Consider the following 18,527-nt stretch of genomic DNA (forward strand, 5'->3'; position numbering starts at 1 on the left):
CTCTAAGGTTGTTTTGAGGTTAGGGGTATTTTGGCAATTTAATCATTTTTAGTGATTTTTATCGTGAAGCTTCTTTTTGGTTTGCAAGATGATGATTTCTATGTTTCTGGGGTCGTATTTTCCTAGCGTAGCGTGGTTTCTAAGTTTTGTCAGTTCGAGATACCTCATCCGGATTTCTGAAACATATCTGGTAACAAAATAAAGCAATGGAATAGACATCCATCATTGGGAACCTTTGCGATCGGGTTGACGACTTGATTAATCAGGCGGATGCAAAAATGGGGTGTCTACACCAGCATAATCACTGTCTGTAAATCCAATCAAATCTGATTGTTTGCCCTTTTTGTAGAAAAACCCAAACTTTGTAGTGCCACGCAAATACTGAAGAATCCTCTTTTGCAGCTAGAAGATGGATCTCCTTTGGTTGCTCCATATACCTGCTGATAAGACTTACAATATGCATTAAATCAGGTCGTGTTGCTGTCAAATACATCAAACTTCCAACCATTTGCTTTTAAAGAGTGTTGTCAACCCTTTTTCCTGCTGGATCCTTCACAAGCTTCAATCCTGCCTCAACCGGAGTAGTAACTGAGTTGCAGTTCTGCATATGAAATCTGTCCTAAATTTCTTGGGCATATTTCTTTTGACACACAAAAATTCTGGCATCAGATTGCACTACTTCTATGCCAAGAAAGTAGTGCATCCTCCCAAGATCAGACATACCAAACTCAAGCATCATGGATTGTTTAAACTTTTCAAACATGGTTCTATCATTTTCAGAATAGATCAAATCATCTACATATAAGCATACCATAAGCATTTTTCCTCCAGTTTCACTTTTTGTGTAAAAAGTATACTCATACGGGCTTTATTAAAACCTTCCTTTAATAAATGGGTGGTGTGATGGAGATACAAAGGGAATATCTGGTTTGCTGTCATCTTCACTTGAGCAATTAAGCCCAACTTCTTATCTTGGATTCGACAAACTCCATCCTTGATAGAAATCTCATACCCCTTTTCTTGAAGCTCACCAACACTAAGCAAATTAATTTTTAAATTTGGAACAAACAGGACATTGGAAATAAAATGAGAATTCCCTTTGGTTTGAATTGTAATCCTTCCTTTTCCCAAAAGAGATACTGTAGAGTTATCACCAAACTTTACAGTATTTTGGAATGATTCATCCAAATCAGAAAAGACTGATTTGTCTCCATACATATGATTGCTACAGCCCGTATCCAGATACCATAAATTCGGGTGAGTTTCCTCCTTAGTATGACACACCATGATAAGTGAAACTTCTTCTTCTTTATTTTCTGCAAAGTTAGACCTTTCCCCACAATGTTTATTTAAATTTGTACGGTTGTCTGAGCGATAATGACCATACCTGTGCCAACGATAACATTCAACCTTAGATTTGTCTGCTGACTTTGGTTTGTGTCCTTCTGAAATTTGAGCATCACAACCCTTCCAGTTTGCTTGAGACTCAACACTTTTATTCTGTCCTTGTCTCTGGTGTGTATTCTTGCTTTTCCATCCACTCTTTCCACGTCCTCTTGTATTTGTTGCTGCTTGCAATGCTTGTTCTTTACTGTCTTGCTGGGTTATCTTCTGCTCATGAACCAACAAGGAATTTTTGCAATTCATATATTTAAAGAGTATAAATGTCTTTAGACTTAATAGAACAAATCACAAAATTAAACTTAAACATCATTAAACGAAGGATCTTTTCAGCAATGGTGATATCCTCTAACTTCTCTCCATGGATCCGCATCTTGTTTGCGATTGCCATTGTCCTTGAAAAATACTCTGAATTGACTCCCCTGACTTCATTTGAAGAACTTTGAACTCTCTACGAAGAGCTTGGAGCTGCATACTCTTCACCTTTGTGTTCCCTTGGTACTTCTTCTTCATGGAGTCCCAAATTTGCTTAGAGGTTTCTTTACAGAGAATTGTCTCCGAGATAGACCGATCAATCGCCTGTAAAAAAAATAGTTCTTCACCTTCAATTCCTTCAACTTTAGTGCTTCTAAGTTTGTCATTTGTCTCTATCAATATTGTACCAATTGCTGGTTTTGCTACCCTAGAAACAATCAGCTGCCAATATTGTTTAGACCTCATGAAATTCTCTATCAGCATGCTCCAATGTCATAGTGAAATAGACATCTCCTCACTGCTCCTAAAAAAAACAAATGTGAAATAGAAAAAATCTGCTACTGTTTTGGACTCTCTACCTCACCAATTTTTGGGACTCACAAACTCACTTTATCTCTTTTATGGCTTGGATACCACTGTTGCCAAGTAAAGCTAATAAAGTAGTAAAGTAGTTGGTAGGGGAAAGACAGAAAAACTTTGCCTTAAATCATTAAACAAATGTCCTATATATAGGCAAGTACATCAACGGATAAAAGCACAAAAGTAGGAACCACTAGGCACTAAACTAAAAACTTGGTAAAATAACAAACCACTAAATAGATTTGCTAAAAACTAGTTCAGCAATATCCCATTATTAACAAATCCTAAAGACTAGGACAGTAGATGACAAAACAAAGACTTTTTCGCAACAGATTCCCTTATAACTGTTGCAATGTTTCCCTTCTCCAAAGCTCCTAGATATTCAACAGACAATCCGTTACTGTCGATAATTTTTTCTCTCAGCAAACCAGTATTATACTCTTGATGAAATTGTGCACCAGAATCATGCAATCTGTCAAAATCGTACATTGGACTACTTTGATGTTCTATATTCAAATAAGCATTGTTGTGTTTCAAGGATTCAGCATTCTTTTCTCTAATCACGTACTCTTTCAAATGCTCAACTCTGATTTCTCTAATCAATCTCTTATCATTTGAGTGTTACCTATATAGAACAAGATCTTGTGATTAAGCATCTTTGGTGTAAATTGAAATGTCATCAAAATCTAGTGGAAATTAAGCCATTTGCTCTTCTAATGTGATGAACCTTTTCCCCTACCATCATAAATCTCTTTCTTTTCCTTTTTCCCAAAAAATAAAAAAGTTTCTATTGCCCCACCAACTTTTGCTAATGTCACAGCTAATGCCACCCGAAGGTGTGTGATTTACATATGAATTGAGTTGATGTAAGCAAAAGTTGGCATGGCAATAGAATCTTTATGAAAAAGCAAAAAAATAAATAAATGCTGGAATGACATTAAAATTCATGCTGTTTCACACATTGCTGACATGGATGTGTGTAAGGAACCATAAATGCTTTTCATCAAGATAAGAGTGGAAAGCATTTATAGTTGTGTGTGAAACGATGCCAATTTTAATGTCATTCCAGCACGACTCAACACAAAAAAAAAAAAAAAAAAAGAAGACATTTATTGCTTCAGCCTCCCACCATAATAGACTCTCATGTATAATTTTATTTGCCCTTCATTTTTATTCATTGCTTCAACTTCCTCTCACCATTCCAAGGACAGTGGATGCGCTCATTTACATTATATTAGATCAATTGAGCTCCATCATCTAACAAGAGATGAGACTAGTGGTGGGTAAACTAAGTGAAGAAGATTGGTCCACTTGTTTATTGATCCCACTCGATTTTCTAAACTTACCACCGTAGTAAATTAGGTGAAAAAGATGTGAAATAATGAAATAGTAAATAGAACAAAAATAAAAAAACACATGAAACACACAATGATTTACGTGATTCGGCAGTGTGCTTACGTCCACAAATCATAACTAATCATTTTCACTAAGAAATCAAATGAGAATAGTACAAAAAAATACCTAAGGTTTTAATTCCAAACCCACACCCTCTCCTTTTCTCTCTCAATCCCTAGAAGAAGAAAACCCCTTGTAGTTTTTACAACCTTAAAGATCTCTATTTATAAATCAATAGTTACTAAAACATGTCTATCTCCCCCAAAATAGAAAAAACCCAAAAGAAAATCTAACATAATTTCTTTTTAATAATCCTAAAAATAAAAAACCCCAACATTAGAATACAAGACAATTACTCAACAAAAGATTGGATCCAACTTTGGCTTTCAATCGAAGCATAGTATCCTTATCATGGGATAAAGAAAAAAAAGAAGCCAAAGTTGTGTGGTTGGTTTCAACACAATAAACATAAAGAAGGATATAGAAAAAGGATAAGTAAAAGAGCAAAAGTATTTAAAATGAGCACGTATGATTTTAGGATTTATATATAAGGAAGCGTTTGGAGGCCTCAAAGAGAACCAAACTTGTGCCAAACATTTTTCAAAATATGGGTTAGAAGTTTAGGAATGGGCTGTTTGTTTTGTCATCTTAAAAAAATAAAAAACTTAGTCCATTTTGAAACTTCTAACCCTAATTTACAAGTTGAAGAAATGTGGACCATCAATTATTTGTAAACCACTTTGATGGGGATAAAAGTTTCAGACTGGTCTGATTTTTTCTGAGGATGATCTCCTCACCGTAGAGATCATACTCGCAAAAAATCAACCCATTTTGAAGTATCTCACCCATTTTTGATAAAATGTTTGGCACAATATTGGGCCCTCTTTGGGGCCTTCGAATGCTCCCCATATATATATATATATATATAGAATTGTTCAAATATCATACTTAGTAGTATCATCGGTCACAATATCTGCTTCTTGCATCTAAAATCGAAACATAACTAGTTACCCAATACACCGAAGCAACAAACATGGTGTTTCTCAAATCTGAAAATCTCAAAACAATTCCAAAAAAACAAATCATGAGTATTTAAGCCTTCATGATCTTTGTAGAAAATCTCAAAATCAACTGTAATTGTAAAAGGAGTGTCATGGGATTTAAAATGTAAGAAATTCTTTGACTCAAATGTAAGAAGAGATACTACGTGAAAATCCCAAATTTTAATGAAAAAAATTGTTGGGCCTGGCCTGTTGAATTTTAATATCTAAATCCTATGGCCAATGGATCACAAATTTCGTGGGTGTTTGATACCGATTCTAAAAGTGTTTTTTTAGCTTTTGCGTCATTAAACCGATTTTTTAGCCATGATTGTCGTTTGATAAAAAGCGGATGATAGTTGGGGCCAATGTGGATACAGGAGCGAGAAGTACTTAGAATATAAGTACTCCTGAAAGTATTTTTTGAAGTACTGTTTGGAGTAAGCAGATAACTATTATGTATTTCGATGTAGGTTCTAAGAAGTACTGTTAGAAATACTATTATAAAGTTTTGTGTTTATGAATTATTTTGGATTCTGTTACAATGACCAGAATGCCCTTATAAGTATTAGTTACTATTTTTAACATTATAACTCAACAAATTATGTTCCAAAAAAATAAACTTAGTTGCTATTTTTATCCATAAAAACTTATATAAATACCCAACAATTATACAACCATTAAAAATATGAAGAAGCTTTTTCCACATTAATGGATAGTAAACTTTCAACCATGGTTGGAATTCTTATGGATAAATAGTTGAGTGAACAATTGGGAAAGCTAGAAATAAAACTTTAAATGCTACACTAAAATGCTACCACTACATCAATGCATAGTATTATAATATTATTTAATTGCATTTTTTAGGGTATACTTGTAATTTTCAAAATTTAGGAGGGGGCATATTTGTCCCAAATGCTATACCAAAATGCTACCATCATATCAATGGATAGTAATATAATATTATTCCAATTGCATTTTTGATGGTATACTTATAATTTTCGAAATTATGATAGGCATACTTGTCTCAATCTCGTCATTTTTACAATGTTTTGTGACTCCGCGCTAGAATAGTTTAGAAAAGTAACACCATCGGTACTTCATGAAAAAATACCAAAATGACTCCAAAATAAAGTAGTTCTTTCCAGAAACTATTTATCCAAACACCTTTAAAAGTGCTTTTGACTCTTGTGCTCTTCAGAAGAGTTAAAAGTACTTAAGAAAAGCCAATCCACACTTCGCGTTTGTTGGAAAAATAAAAATAAAAAATGCCTCGTGGGAAATTACCGAAACGTCCCTTATACTTCAAGCAAATTACAAGTCATATCCTCCTTCCTCATTTTCCCTTCTACGGTTTCGAAGAAACTGAAGAAATCTCTCTTTAGGTTTCTGAGAATCGAAACTATTTCTATCTCCCTCACACACTATGGTCTGTGGTTCTCTTTCAATCTTATCTTCCTCATCTTCGTTTCCCGCCAATTCCAACAACGAATCACCTTCTGCAACTACTTCAACAAGATTTAGATCCTTCAACTACTCGAAACGAAAACCTAAATATGTAAAACCAGTTATTCTGAAAATTGGAGCTTCTTTGAATCAATCAGTCGTAGACGATGGTTCCGCGGATCAGTTTCTCGACAACAATTCGATCGCAGATTTCATGAGATTCAGAAAAGGGAGAAGAGAGAGCAATGGAGAGTTGCAGACTGCTGTTGTCAGCTGCAGAAAGAAGTTTCCGTGGTCTCTTCTTCAACCTTTTCTTCAGGTGCACTAATTAATTCTCTGAAAAATTTCATTCTCTTTGATTAGTTCAATTACAATTTCTTATAAAGCTGATATCTGTAATCGGTTGATGAGGTTTTTCTCTTGTGCAGGTCGATTTGGTGTCGACAATCCACATGGCGGATGAAAAGTATGTTAGTTTACTTAATTCTAATTGCTTCTCCTTCGGTAGTAGATTGAGACTTATGTCGTACTTAAGCTATAGATTGGAGTTTCATATCGTTTCTTGTAAATTCTTCTTTCCTGTTTGGTTTATTGTGTTGTTCTTGAAGAAAGATTGTTTTTTTTTTTTTCAACACTTTTCAAGCAAAAACAAAGAAAAGAAAGGAGAGAACTTTTTTGTTGTGCAAAACACGGTTATCCAAACAGGCTCTTCATCTTAGTTGTTTGGGATGGGCCTTGTGTTTTGATGAGTCTCTGCTCCGTCCTGGGTTTTCCTTGTTAAGTTCTGTTTTGATTGATAGTGATTGGTTTGTGATTAACAAACAAAAGAAAAAACTTGGTGTTCGACCTTTAATATTTACTTCTTATGCATTTAGAACCAACCTCTTGTATGGTGTTAGAACATATTTATATGAGTCGGTGCTTAATGTTTTGATGCATCTCTGATATTGTAGAAACTTTTATTTTTGACAGAAAAAAGAGCAAATTTATTAATGAGAAAAAAAAAGGGAAACAAACAAAGTGAGGCCAAGCTGGCCACCTAACAACAATGATACAACAACTTTAACAAAGGGCGAAGAAGGAAAACAAAAACAACACTAAAAGGTACAAAATAAATCCCATCTAAAAAAAATGGTTCATAGACCTAAAAGTGAATCTCGAACAAATTTATTGGGGCTACATTGTCAAATATTAGATTCTAACTTATCTTTTTCATATGGTATCACCATCATTCAATTTCTTCTATGTCACAGTCTATTATCATTGCCAAGATATATTCTGCATCTGTTGACATTTGTTAACTACCACTATTGTTATTTGTATGGTCATCATTATTTTCCTCGAGTAAAGTATGAACTTCTGAAATCTCGTGTGACCAAACTAGAATCCCAAGATTGCAAGTGATGAGTCCAGTTTGAGACACAAATTTCTTTTATTAAATATCTAGCTAATTTATTGTAGGATTATAGCATTTCTTCATCATCATCATCGAAGCCTTATTCTAAGTACTTGGGCTAGCCATTTAATTATTTCTTTCTATCCGTTATTTAAGCTGGACTTGAATCCACTGCCTCAAAGTTGGATTGCAATGTGTCAAACCAACTGAGCTATGGGTCTTAGCCCTTCTTTTTCTTCTATCCGTTATTATTATTACTGGTTCTACCTATTGAACTGCAACACAAATTAATATTCTGATCTCAATAGACACGACGTCGTTGCATTTATCCCACAGATTGAATTAGGCATGCCCCTTTTCTTGCATTTCGTGTACCACTCAATTCTATCATGAGCAATGGAACCCAGATATTGTAATATGGTCAACGACTACCTTTTACTTATATGCATTTGTTGGATGCATATTTTTCATGTTTTTATTTATTTCAGTCTTACTTATTATATTAGTTATGGTTATTATGTTTAAATGATGTCAGAATATAAATGAGATGTTATGTGAATGTGTTATGTATATACGATGTAATGTGGATGTTGGATTGTGTATTATGCAAGTATTTTCTTTATCAGAAAAATTTTATATGTCCATTTTTAAGTGGAGATGTTGTCGAAATTTCTATAGAATTATAAAACTTATAAATTTATTTAAATTAAAATAATTATTTTTAAATTTTTTTAATATAAATTTATTATATTTAGTATAATTATATATTTGTAAGGGTATTCTAGTCATTTTTGGTCCATTATCAACATTAAGGGTATTCTGGTTATTTTACCATAATACTACAAAATCCAGCAGTTGTATTAAACAATAATTACTAAATTCTGGTAAATAACACAACACTTTTATAAGACTTTAAAAAATAAGCTTTTTAGTTTTCCAGCTATTTCTGACAGCAACTTCTTATAGCAGAATCTGACATTAAATTTTAAAAGCGTTATCAAACGGGGCCTTCGTGTCTATAAAACACATTCTGCAATTGCCACTTTCCGTCTCTCTCACTCACTCACTCACTTTCTGTGTGTGCGTGTCTCTCTCTTTGATCTCTCAAATGTCTATATCCCTATCCCTCCCTGTCTCCTTCGATCTCGTCTCTTGATGGATCTCATCTCTCCCTCTATTTGATCTCTTGATATTTCTCTATCTGATCGCTTAATCTCTGATCTCTCGATTTCTCAACATTGGAAACGATGGAGTGAAGAAAAAGTTATTTGTTATTTTTTAAGGTGAGTCTCTCTTTCTCCTTTCTCTCAGGTTGATGGATCCATAACACTGTTCAGGTTGTTGAAGATGGATCCAAATGTGTTAATTTTGCACGAAACAAAATCAAAGAACAAATAAAAATTTGATGTATTTATCGAAGAGTTGTTATCAAATTCTTCAAGTTGAAAGGTAATTTTGTTATTCGATTTCTTTTTTTTTTTTCCACAAATTAGGATTTCATATCATTTTAATTTGATTTACAAAAGTGAGATACATGAACATCGACACTATTTCTTCTCCTGTCGATTTGTTTCAGAGATTTTTGAAATCTGCAAGATTTTGATCGTCTGCTGGTCTTCTTAATCTCTAAAAGAGTTATATTCAATTGCTTCGTCATCATGTTTTAGGGTTTTATTAAACCTTATAAGCTTTGGAGATTAGGTAAGTTGTTTAAAAAAAAAATTAGAATATGAGATTTTGTTTCGATACTCGATCTAAATATTTTGGTGATCTGTCGATGATTCTGGATTGGATGTTGTAAGGTTGTTTGATTCCTTATTTAATTTTCATATATTTTTTTTGTTGATGATCATAAGATTCATTGTTTTAACATTGCTCTCAGATTTGTTGATTTTCTAGAAATTAATTGCATTTCTCTAACTAATATTTTAGATAAAAATAGATCATTTATGTGATGTTTTACGTATTTTAGATTTTTATTATATGTTTTTTGTTCGCTATTTGCGTGCTAGTATTCTGTTGAAGTGAATTGGAAGCATCTATTCTGATATGGTTCCCTATGTAGCTATTAAATGGTTCCCAACTTACACAAACAGTTCCATCAAATTGTTAAGCTATTATTTTATGATCTATCTTCTAAGAACAACTCAGGGGGAAACTTGTCATGATTTTATTAATTAGGATTTTATTTCTCAATCATGTACTTTTCTATGGGTCTTCTTATTTTGTTTCTGGTACGGGTGCATAGGGGAAGGTCGAGATTATTAATACATCCATAACTTATAGGCGACATGTGATTCAAATGCAAAGGACAAAATGAGGAACTCTGTTCGAAATTCTTTTTGTTTTGAACTAATATTATTAGCATCATATAAAAAGGTTATCAGCTTTTGTCCCTTTTTTTTCCCCTTTGAAAGTTGTTTGAAATTGTTGATGTGCTTAAGAAGCTTAGAAAATGTTATTATTTTGTGCAGTTTTACTATGATCCAATTGAAGACCATCAATTTAGGTCATTGAAAGAGGTGGAATTTTACGTGAAAAGTGGAATTCGTCCATTCAAGGGGGAAAAAAAGAATGCTAAAGCTAACATTGTGGTGTGCTGAAGAATAACTCCTTATTTTTTAGCAGATCCACCAAGAATTTACTCCTTTTATGGTTTCTAACTGGCATGCAGTGGTGTTTCCTTCAGTCTTTGGATAACTTTAAGCCCTGTGAAGCAATGGATTAACTGGAACAATATGAACGGGAAAATATTTTCTTCAAACTCTGATTCTGTCAAAAAGGTAAGGTGGGTTCTTACCAGTGATGCTGAAAGATCAAAGTTGGCATTTGGTTCTGGATTCCTGTCAGCATGGGCTACAGGTTTTGCGTCTTTTCCCGTTGAAGTATTGGCACCTCGTTCCAAAGGAATCTTGACTACTCAAACTGTTTTTGTATAACTGAGTGGATCAATGCAATTTCTTTTCAGATATTAAATGGTATGTGGGCCCATATGGAGATTAATTAAGGTTGGGGGCTGACTTTTTGAGGAGATCATTATCATGAAAATTCTTTCCTTGACTCATTTTTTTTTGTTGTAATGTGGGTTCCACAAACTTATGTAAAAGACCTTGTGCACAAAACTGTGTATCATAGAACTATTGTAGGTTTATTCAGGATTGGGACAAAATTGTAAAAAAGCAATCTAAATAACCTAAATATCATGCCGTCATCGTTTTCTATACATCATAAAAATAATTGGGTCATGAATCCCATTTAACACTATTATGAACCATATCTTTAGTCAAGGCACATTCTTTTATTTATTTTCATATTAACTCCATCCAAATCATTTTTAGGCTTCCTCTTGTCCTTTTATAACCCTTGACGTCACACTAAAGCAGTCCTCACTGGTGGTGTCATTGATCTTATTTGCACATGCCCAAACCACCTAAAGCAACTTTTCCTTATTTTATCTTCTATTGAAGCTACTCATAAATTTCCTTGAATATACTCATTTTTCATTTTGTGTTTCTTGATCTTGCCACTCATCCGTCGCAACATCTTCATCTATGCTATGCTCATCTAACAACATGTTTCTCAACAGCTCAGCATGTGTTCACTAAAATAATTATATTTTCTTGTTGCATGAACCATAAGATGCCCAAAAGTTCTAGATAAATGTTAGCTATGACCAACATGGAAGCTTTTCTCAGGTTGAAAATAAAATTACCTTTCCTTATGTACACCCCTCACATCCGTCTGGTGTACTTGATAATATGGGAAAATAAATTATAGTATAAATGCTAATGGGAAGATGATGCACTGCAAACTCTGGTACTCGATATGAGTTGATTCACTGCAATTTCAAATACTATCTTTAAGGATTTAACAAGCACATGACCTGTTGGTGAATGTACAAATGGTTTGTTAAATCCAATACCTTTTTGTAATCTCTATTTCTATTTTCTCCAATGTTAATTTGATGGATACAATTTAAAGAACATCTTGAAGTTGGTGGCTGAAGATGTTTCCTTCCCCACAACAACTAAGACTAAAGTTATTTGTAGCAACTCAGAGGGGATTGGCCATGAACAATCATCATCATCTTTGGTGCCATTCCAGGCACCTGCTTAAACGATGCTTCTCATATCCCTCCCCATGCGAAATTACATGATGGTGGTCTCACATTGCCATATACCGAATATAGAGCTGCCTGATTTCTTGTTTCGTGAAATTTTTGGAAAGGCTGAAGGCCATTGTCCCACCTTCACGGGCATCATCAATGTAGAAAGTGCACCTCCTCCCTTCTCAAGTCTTTACTTACCATTTATTTTTCTCCCCCCTTTACTTTCATATCTCAATTTGGTAAATAGTCAATGATTCACTGTTAGATCCAATGGTTTCTTGTGCTATGGTACTTGATCTCAGTGAATAATTTTTCCCCTGGAAAATAATGAGGTTTTCCCTTCTAAATATTTAGTTGAAGTCTTATTGTGCCATGTCTAATATGTCTCACAATGATTTAAGGAGAATACAAATCTTCATTGTTCATTCCTTTCTTCGAAATAGCATAGGATTATATTAATGAATAAGCTACAAAGTACTTAAGTTTGATTACACTTTTGTGCAGTATATATCATCTTACAGAGATGATAAACGACAGTCAGCTTTACTAGAGTACCATTTATGGTACTTGATGCTATGCTACTGAAAGAATCCCTTAGCCATCTTCTCGTAATTGTTACAAATAGAACTTTATAGCTTTCTAATCCCAATTTTTAATCTCGAGACTCACTTGCAGCCAACGAGACTCATAAAAGCCTGACTAGGGATGAGACCAATTCTGGTTCTAGAGAAGAGGATAAAAGTTTGCCGGTATGGTTTCACATCATTTAGGATCCGTTAGAGCCTGTGAATCACAATTAGACTCTGATAGAGCAATAACTGAACCAAATGACATGCAAGAACAATACAGGGTGAAGATATTGTCATCGGCCTGCAAATGTTTGCCTGAAACTGAGCTCATGATGAGTAGACGGAAGTCTGAATTGTTGTGAACTGGTTCATTAATTGGAGTCGAAATTTGAGAACAAGAGGTGGTAATATGATGTGTAGAGCAGAATTAAGTCTCAAGGGTACTGATGTAGTATCAATATAGGAGAGCAGTCCTAACAAGCTTTTACCAAGATAGGAACCACCGAAGCCAGATAACAGAGTCTATACTTACCTCCTTATTTATACAATACCAATAACATTTATTAGTGAGAATTAAAATTTGTTCTGACATGTCCTCTAGTTAGATAGTTCTTTGTGACATTTTTTAATTGATGAAAATGACAGAAAGATTTAGAGGCAAATCTTCCAACCCTCTTAGTAAAGGAGGGAATCCAAGTTGTAGTAAGGGAGGTTGAATCTTCAAGGCTATGGTGCATGAGATACAGGTAGGTATACTTTATGGACTTTGTAATTAGTACTAAGTAGAGTTTTACCCATTAAAACTAAGTATGTGTTTGTTAAATTAATCTCAGGTTTTGGCCAAACAATAAGAACAGAATGTACGTATTAGAAAATACAGGTAAAATCCACTACTTTAATTTCTCTAACTGAAATTTTACTTACAGATTTAAATAAATTTCTTATTTGAGCTAAAATCATTTGTTTAGTTCAATTTGAGGCCTTAATTACAGCTCAAATCCCTTAATCTGTGGTCTATTTATAGTTCTAAAAAATAAATATGAACATCTCTTTCCCTCTTTGTTCAAATGAAGAAAGCCTCCTTGGATGGAACTCTAGGTTGCCAGATAAAAGTAGGGAGATCAACAGAGGTGCAGAAAAGACCATTCCCAACTAAGCGGTGAAGGTGAAACCCACTTTTTTTTATTTATTTACCAGCCCTGAGTTTCATTCAAGGAAGAGCTCAAAGAGCCTATGGGAATCATACTCCTAATCCACACTAAATAACTTGAAATTTGTTGGTTTGGTATATGGTCAACACCCATTATAGAAAATTGTATGTTGTTATTTTTTGTTGTTCTTCTGCTCTAAATTGTATGTTATTGTTTTCTCTCAGAATATTTGTTGGTTTGGTATGAGATTAACACCCATTATAGAAAATTGTATATTGATGTTAGTTTTGTTTGTCTTCTGCTATAACTGCTCTCAATCCGCAAATTGTGTTATTTGGTTAAAACTCATTATAGAAAATTATATGTTGAGGTTAGGTTTTTTATCTTCTTTGTCAGTCTGCTTGGTTGAAGAAACTATACAAATCATGGGCAGAAAATCCTGATATCAGGTTTCCAGGCCTTGAGCAACAATTAGATGTTTGTTTTATTAATTCCCCACCGACCCAACAAAAGCACTTATCATGTGAAGTTTGCATAATTCTGGTTTTAATGCTTATACCGTTAGTCTCACAATTAACAAAAAATATATTCAGATTTATGCAATCTTTTGCATTACCTTAGCCATTTTAGTTTCTTGTTTTGCTGGGTTTTGCATTCTATTCCTTCAAATGAAGCCATTGATACTGTTGAGGTTAGCCCATTTTAATTTGTTGTTCTGCTAATGGATGCACATTATTACCACTACTACTGCTTGCACTGTTACCTTTATAATCTTGGGTTTTCTTAGATTTTGATTTTATGTTTTCTAGTTCTGGTTTGAATTTTTATGGGATAACAGATGATAGTTGTGATTGTAAATGTGAATTGAGTTTGTAGTGAGATATATATAGCCTCTCAATATTCTAATTCTTGTTGCTCAATTTCGGCATAGTAACTTCTCTCACAAACTCCTATACATAGAAAATAAAATAACTACTAACCGAGTTTTTTTTTTTTCATTTTGCAGAAGAGATCCAAATACATACCAGAGATGAAATCAACTGTAAGAAATCTTGTGTCACTTATTTTTAGCAAGTAAATCTCACGAATAGACTTGGAATTTATCTCCTTATAATGAAATCTGTTTTATTTTATTTCTTTTTGACCTTTGATTTTATTAGTTTCTTTGTAAAAAATAAAATAGTAAGAAAGATCAACGAACTTGCTATCAAAGACCATTCAGGAAGTTTTCTTTATCTTTGATTTTTTTTTGGTAATAGTTTTTGGGGGTCTAGAGATTTGAAGTGTTGTTCTAATTTGGGTCTAATGAGTTGGGTTGTTATTAATGTTTGTTGTTGAAGAGTCCTAATGGTGGTCTGATTGACTGTGTTCTATCTCATCAACAACTAGCTTTTGATCATTCTCAATTAAAAGGACATAAACCGTTGGCAATTGAATTGGGTTCTTTGAAATATTTTATTTTGGAGATATAAAATTGAGTTCAAGAGATTCTTAAAAGCCTAAAAGTTTCCAATTTTCTTTTTATTTGTGTAGGATCCACCAGAGAGGCCGAAAGGCCATAAGACGACGGATACAACATTGGAAAGCCTTCAATTATGGAAAATTCCAGGTGAATCATGCCTCAAAGGCACAATTTCCATTAGAAGAACAACAAAAGAAGATGTACTAAGAGTTCAATCGATTGGAAGAAAATTAAGATGACTCATAAGAGTGATTCTTCGAGCAGCGGACATGAGGTCAGTATCATAGAAGATAAGAATGGAGAAGAGATTCAGATAGTCTTTCCATTTGTTTTTAATTGGATTAGCTGTGAATTGAGTTTCTTGAATGGTCAAGATTTGATTTCTATGAATGATCTTTCTTTTATGAATTTTTTTAATGATTTTTTATTATTATTACTATTTTGTTTGTTGTGATATTGGTGAATTAGAGGACAGTCCTATTGTTTTTTTAAATCTCCATATTTGATACTCATAGACTATAGATTCTTTTTTTTAATGTCTTTTTTGAAGTTCATCCTCCAATAATTTGACAATTCAGGACGGTAAAAATAAAAATATAAAAATAAAAATAAAAAAATAAAAAAATAATAATAATAATTTCTACAAGAAAATATTTGATGGTTAGTCCGACATATTTCTCAAAATTTGATGGGCTGAGGCCGTCAAAGATGGGCTTTCATTAATCTTCACCCTTAAAAATTATACTAAGGAAATTACAATGGAAGTCTCTCTTTATGGTTGTCAATCAAAAATTAAATTAACCAATAATTTACTACTTTGATTTTTAAATAAAGGTTTAGTTGGAATGGTGTATTAGAGTGTTGATACGTGCGTACGAGCATTTCGATGAAATAAGAGTTGTTGAAGCCGTTGATGTTAATGACTGGGATTTTCAATCAAACCAAGAACAATTTGCTTAACATGCACCTTTCTTCATGATTTAGTCTTAATCCAACAATCAAATATATTATCAAATGCAGCGAATTATAGAAAGTCTGCACAAAATCAAGAGACATGTTCAAAGCCAAGGCATCCCAATCGGATTGAATGGGATGACAATTTATCATTTGTTGATTAGTGGATATGCACATATAAATGCAAATGTAATCCATGTGTGGTATTTGAGATGTCTTCCTTAATGTACACACATACAACATTAGACAAAGAGAACAAAACAAAAATAAATCCACTATTACATATAAAGTATTTTAACCAACCTACTTAATTTTTATTAATAAGTAAGTATGTTTTTAATGAGATTAATAACTTGGTGATGACGAGAATTCAACAAAGGTCCATGGTATCATCGGCATCACCCATAAAGGCTACCAACTAAGCTAAAGTGAGATTCTCCCTCACATGAAATATCTCAGCTAAATCGATTGGACTTTTCTAATTATTTGATCTAACATGAAGAAATTTACCAACTCATAGGGCGAGAGATCATGAAATTATTGGGACAGTACACGTTCCAAAATAATTACCAAATCATGATTTTTACTGTTATTGTAAATATTTAATTTTTTGAAGCATTATGATTTAGGCATGGGTCTCCTAGTTTTGAAGAATATTTGAGATATAAACTTATGTTTTCAAACTGATGGCGTGCACCCCTTGACCTTGGTTTTCTCTTATCGACTAGTGAAAAATGCCAAAAATACCTCCATCTTCAACCTTTAGCAAAATATCCTTATTTTTTCTTCTCGAAATCAGTCATCTTCAACCATTTGGGTAAAATTTTTTACCTTTTCACCCACATCTTCAACTTAGGTTAAATTATATATATATATATATATATATATATTTATAAAGAAAAATTAAACTAATTAATGGACTATTTGATCACTTTTACATGGATTTCTAAAGATGGTGCATCATATGATTCCTAATCTTTACATCATATTTCTAAAGTGACGTAGTTCCTCGACTCTTTCTTTTCCTTTTCTAAAGGCATCCAAATAATATTTGTCGGCATTGATGGTACAATAAGCGAAACCCTAAATGGACTATTAAGAGAAGCCTTACAACTTGGGGACTAATTAGAAAAAATCCTTTTGCCAGGTCCTTCTGGTAATTTTCCCTAATAAAAACAGATAGGTTCGTCTTATAAATCTCTCAAAAATCTATATATGATTCTTTGCAAAGTCAACGTCAGTTGAATGTCGTTTTTAGTCAATTGAATATTATTCGAACAAGAATAATATTTTAAGCCTTAATAAAAGTTGTTTTGCTCAAATGGATTATCACATTAGTGATCCAACTACACAGCTCTCTAAATTTCATTGAAAAATTCAAATACAAAAGAAAAACAAAATGACAAAATAATCTTTTTTTTAAAGGTTTGATCCAAGATTTTAAAAATGGACAGCGAAACTTTCACTCGACTTCAAAATTTAAAATTAAAATTCAATGGTAAAAAATAATTTTATTTTTAAAGTTCATAGAAATTTTTTCTCTACGAACCCCAAGGATAGGATCATGTTTTCTTGACATCATAAGGTGAGCCGAACAAAGATTTAATGGTTTGAAAGTTTTTTGTTAAGTTGATGAATAAATGGTACGACGTCTTGTGTATTGAAAAGTTACTAAAAATAAAGTATTTAAAGTACTCTTAAATTTTCTCTAAGAGACCAATCACTTTTGCTCATTTAATAAACATGGCATCATGCCTTTGGATCGTAGGCTTAGCACATAACTTTCAAAACAGCAATAGTTGAGTTCAACGACCTTTTAGTAAGGGTGAAATCGTTACTAACTTAGTAAGACTAGTCGTGTTCAATAAAGTAAAGTCAACAACATTATAAAAAAAAAAAAAAAAATCACCATTAAATTTTATTTTTAAGTTTGGGAGTTAGGTGAAAGATCGGTAGTCATCCAATTTCAAAATGTTGGATTGAGCTCAAAAAGAAAATTGATTTTAATATCTTTGGTTTTGAGTTTTCGATGAAATTTAGAAGGTTTTGGTTATGGATCACGGAAGCCATCAATTTTAATTTTCACGGTTATTCTTAATTTTAAATTTAGTAGTATGAAAGCCTCAATTTTAAATATCTACAATCAAGCTTAAATGGATTTTTATTTTTTTTTATTTTTAGTCTGAGTTTTTTCATGAAATCTAAAAAGCCTTGTTGTTGGATTGCTGATTTGATAATCTATATGAACCCAACGATCATTAGTAAGATTTAAAATCTTATTAAGTTAGTCATGGTAACTTGATGAATAAAGTAAGATTTGTTTAAGTAGCAAACTTACTAACTAAGTAGTTTTTGTAATAAAATTTCTACAGATAGGTCTGTCCAGTAAATCTCTTAAATCAAAATTTACTCATTTCGTACAGAGAGTAAACCTTACTCTCAAAAATTAAAAAATTGAAAAATTGCACTAGTGGCACCCCAACTCTTTCTTATTACAGCTCAATTTCTAAAGTTATTTATCATACCGTAATTAATGATTAAAACTCACCATTCAAATGTAAGAGAAGTTTGCCTCAAATTATATCTCAATATTATATAAAACATTATAACAAACATTCATAATTTTAGTAGTTATTTACAATTATGATTAGACTTAAAATAAAATCTTTAATCCTAAAAATAAAAATAAAAACTACTTAAAAATAAGAAAAGTGAATCTCTATTTCGTGTGTTGAAAATTTGGAGTCCCAACATATGCATTTGTCATTTTT

The 18,527-nt window shown here is 32.7% G+C and overlaps 1 protein-coding gene across 3 annotated transcripts; it reads left to right on the top strand.

Annotated features, from left to right (window-relative positions):
• The first annotated feature begins 5,916 nt into the window (after positions 1-5,916).
• On the top strand, positions 5,917-15,192 carry LOC147388663 (uncharacterized). Of its 3 annotated transcripts, none has more exons than XM_086418566.1 (6): positions 5,917-6,435; positions 6,545-6,582; positions 10,187-10,418; positions 13,985-14,031; positions 14,347-14,414; positions 14,874-15,192. In XM_086418566.1, the coding sequence occupies exons 1-5, from the start codon at positions 6,097-6,099 to the stop codon at positions 14,372-14,374; spliced, it is 684 nt and encodes a 227-aa protein (XP_086274692.1). In that variant the 5' UTR covers positions 5,917-6,096; the 3' UTR covers positions 14,375-14,414; positions 14,874-15,192. The 3 variants fall into 3 exon arrangements, with proteins under 3 accessions (XP_086274692.1, XP_086274691.1, XP_086274690.1); XM_086418565.1 differs by having other exon boundaries at positions 14,347-14,382; XM_086418564.1 differs by lacking the exons at positions 14,347-14,414; positions 14,874-15,192 and having other exon boundaries at positions 13,985-14,303.
• Positions 15,193-18,527: the final 3,335 nt, after the last annotated feature.

Source organism: Akebia trifoliata, chromosome 12 (assembly GCF_017979445.1).
Source record: "Akebia trifoliata isolate Shusen 1 chromosome 12, ASM1797944v1, whole genome shotgun sequence".
Taxonomy (NCBI): Eukaryota; Viridiplantae; Streptophyta; class Magnoliopsida; order Ranunculales; family Lardizabalaceae; genus Akebia; species Akebia trifoliata.

Bases quoted from the DNA above. Each gene is read 5' to 3' on its own strand.
- LOC147388663 (XM_086418564.1), top strand. From the start codon at position 6,097: ATGGTCTGTGGTTCTCTTTCAATCTTATCTTCCTCATCTTCGTTTCCC. The intron at 6,436-6,544 runs GTGCACTAATTA...TCTCTTGTGCAG, and splicing joins TTCTTCAACCTTTTCTTCAG to GTCGATTTGGTGTCGACAAT. The intron at 10,419-13,984 runs GGAATCTTGACT...TCTTGTTTTGCT, and splicing joins TATTGGCACCTCGTTCCAAA to GGGTTTTGCATTCTATTCCT.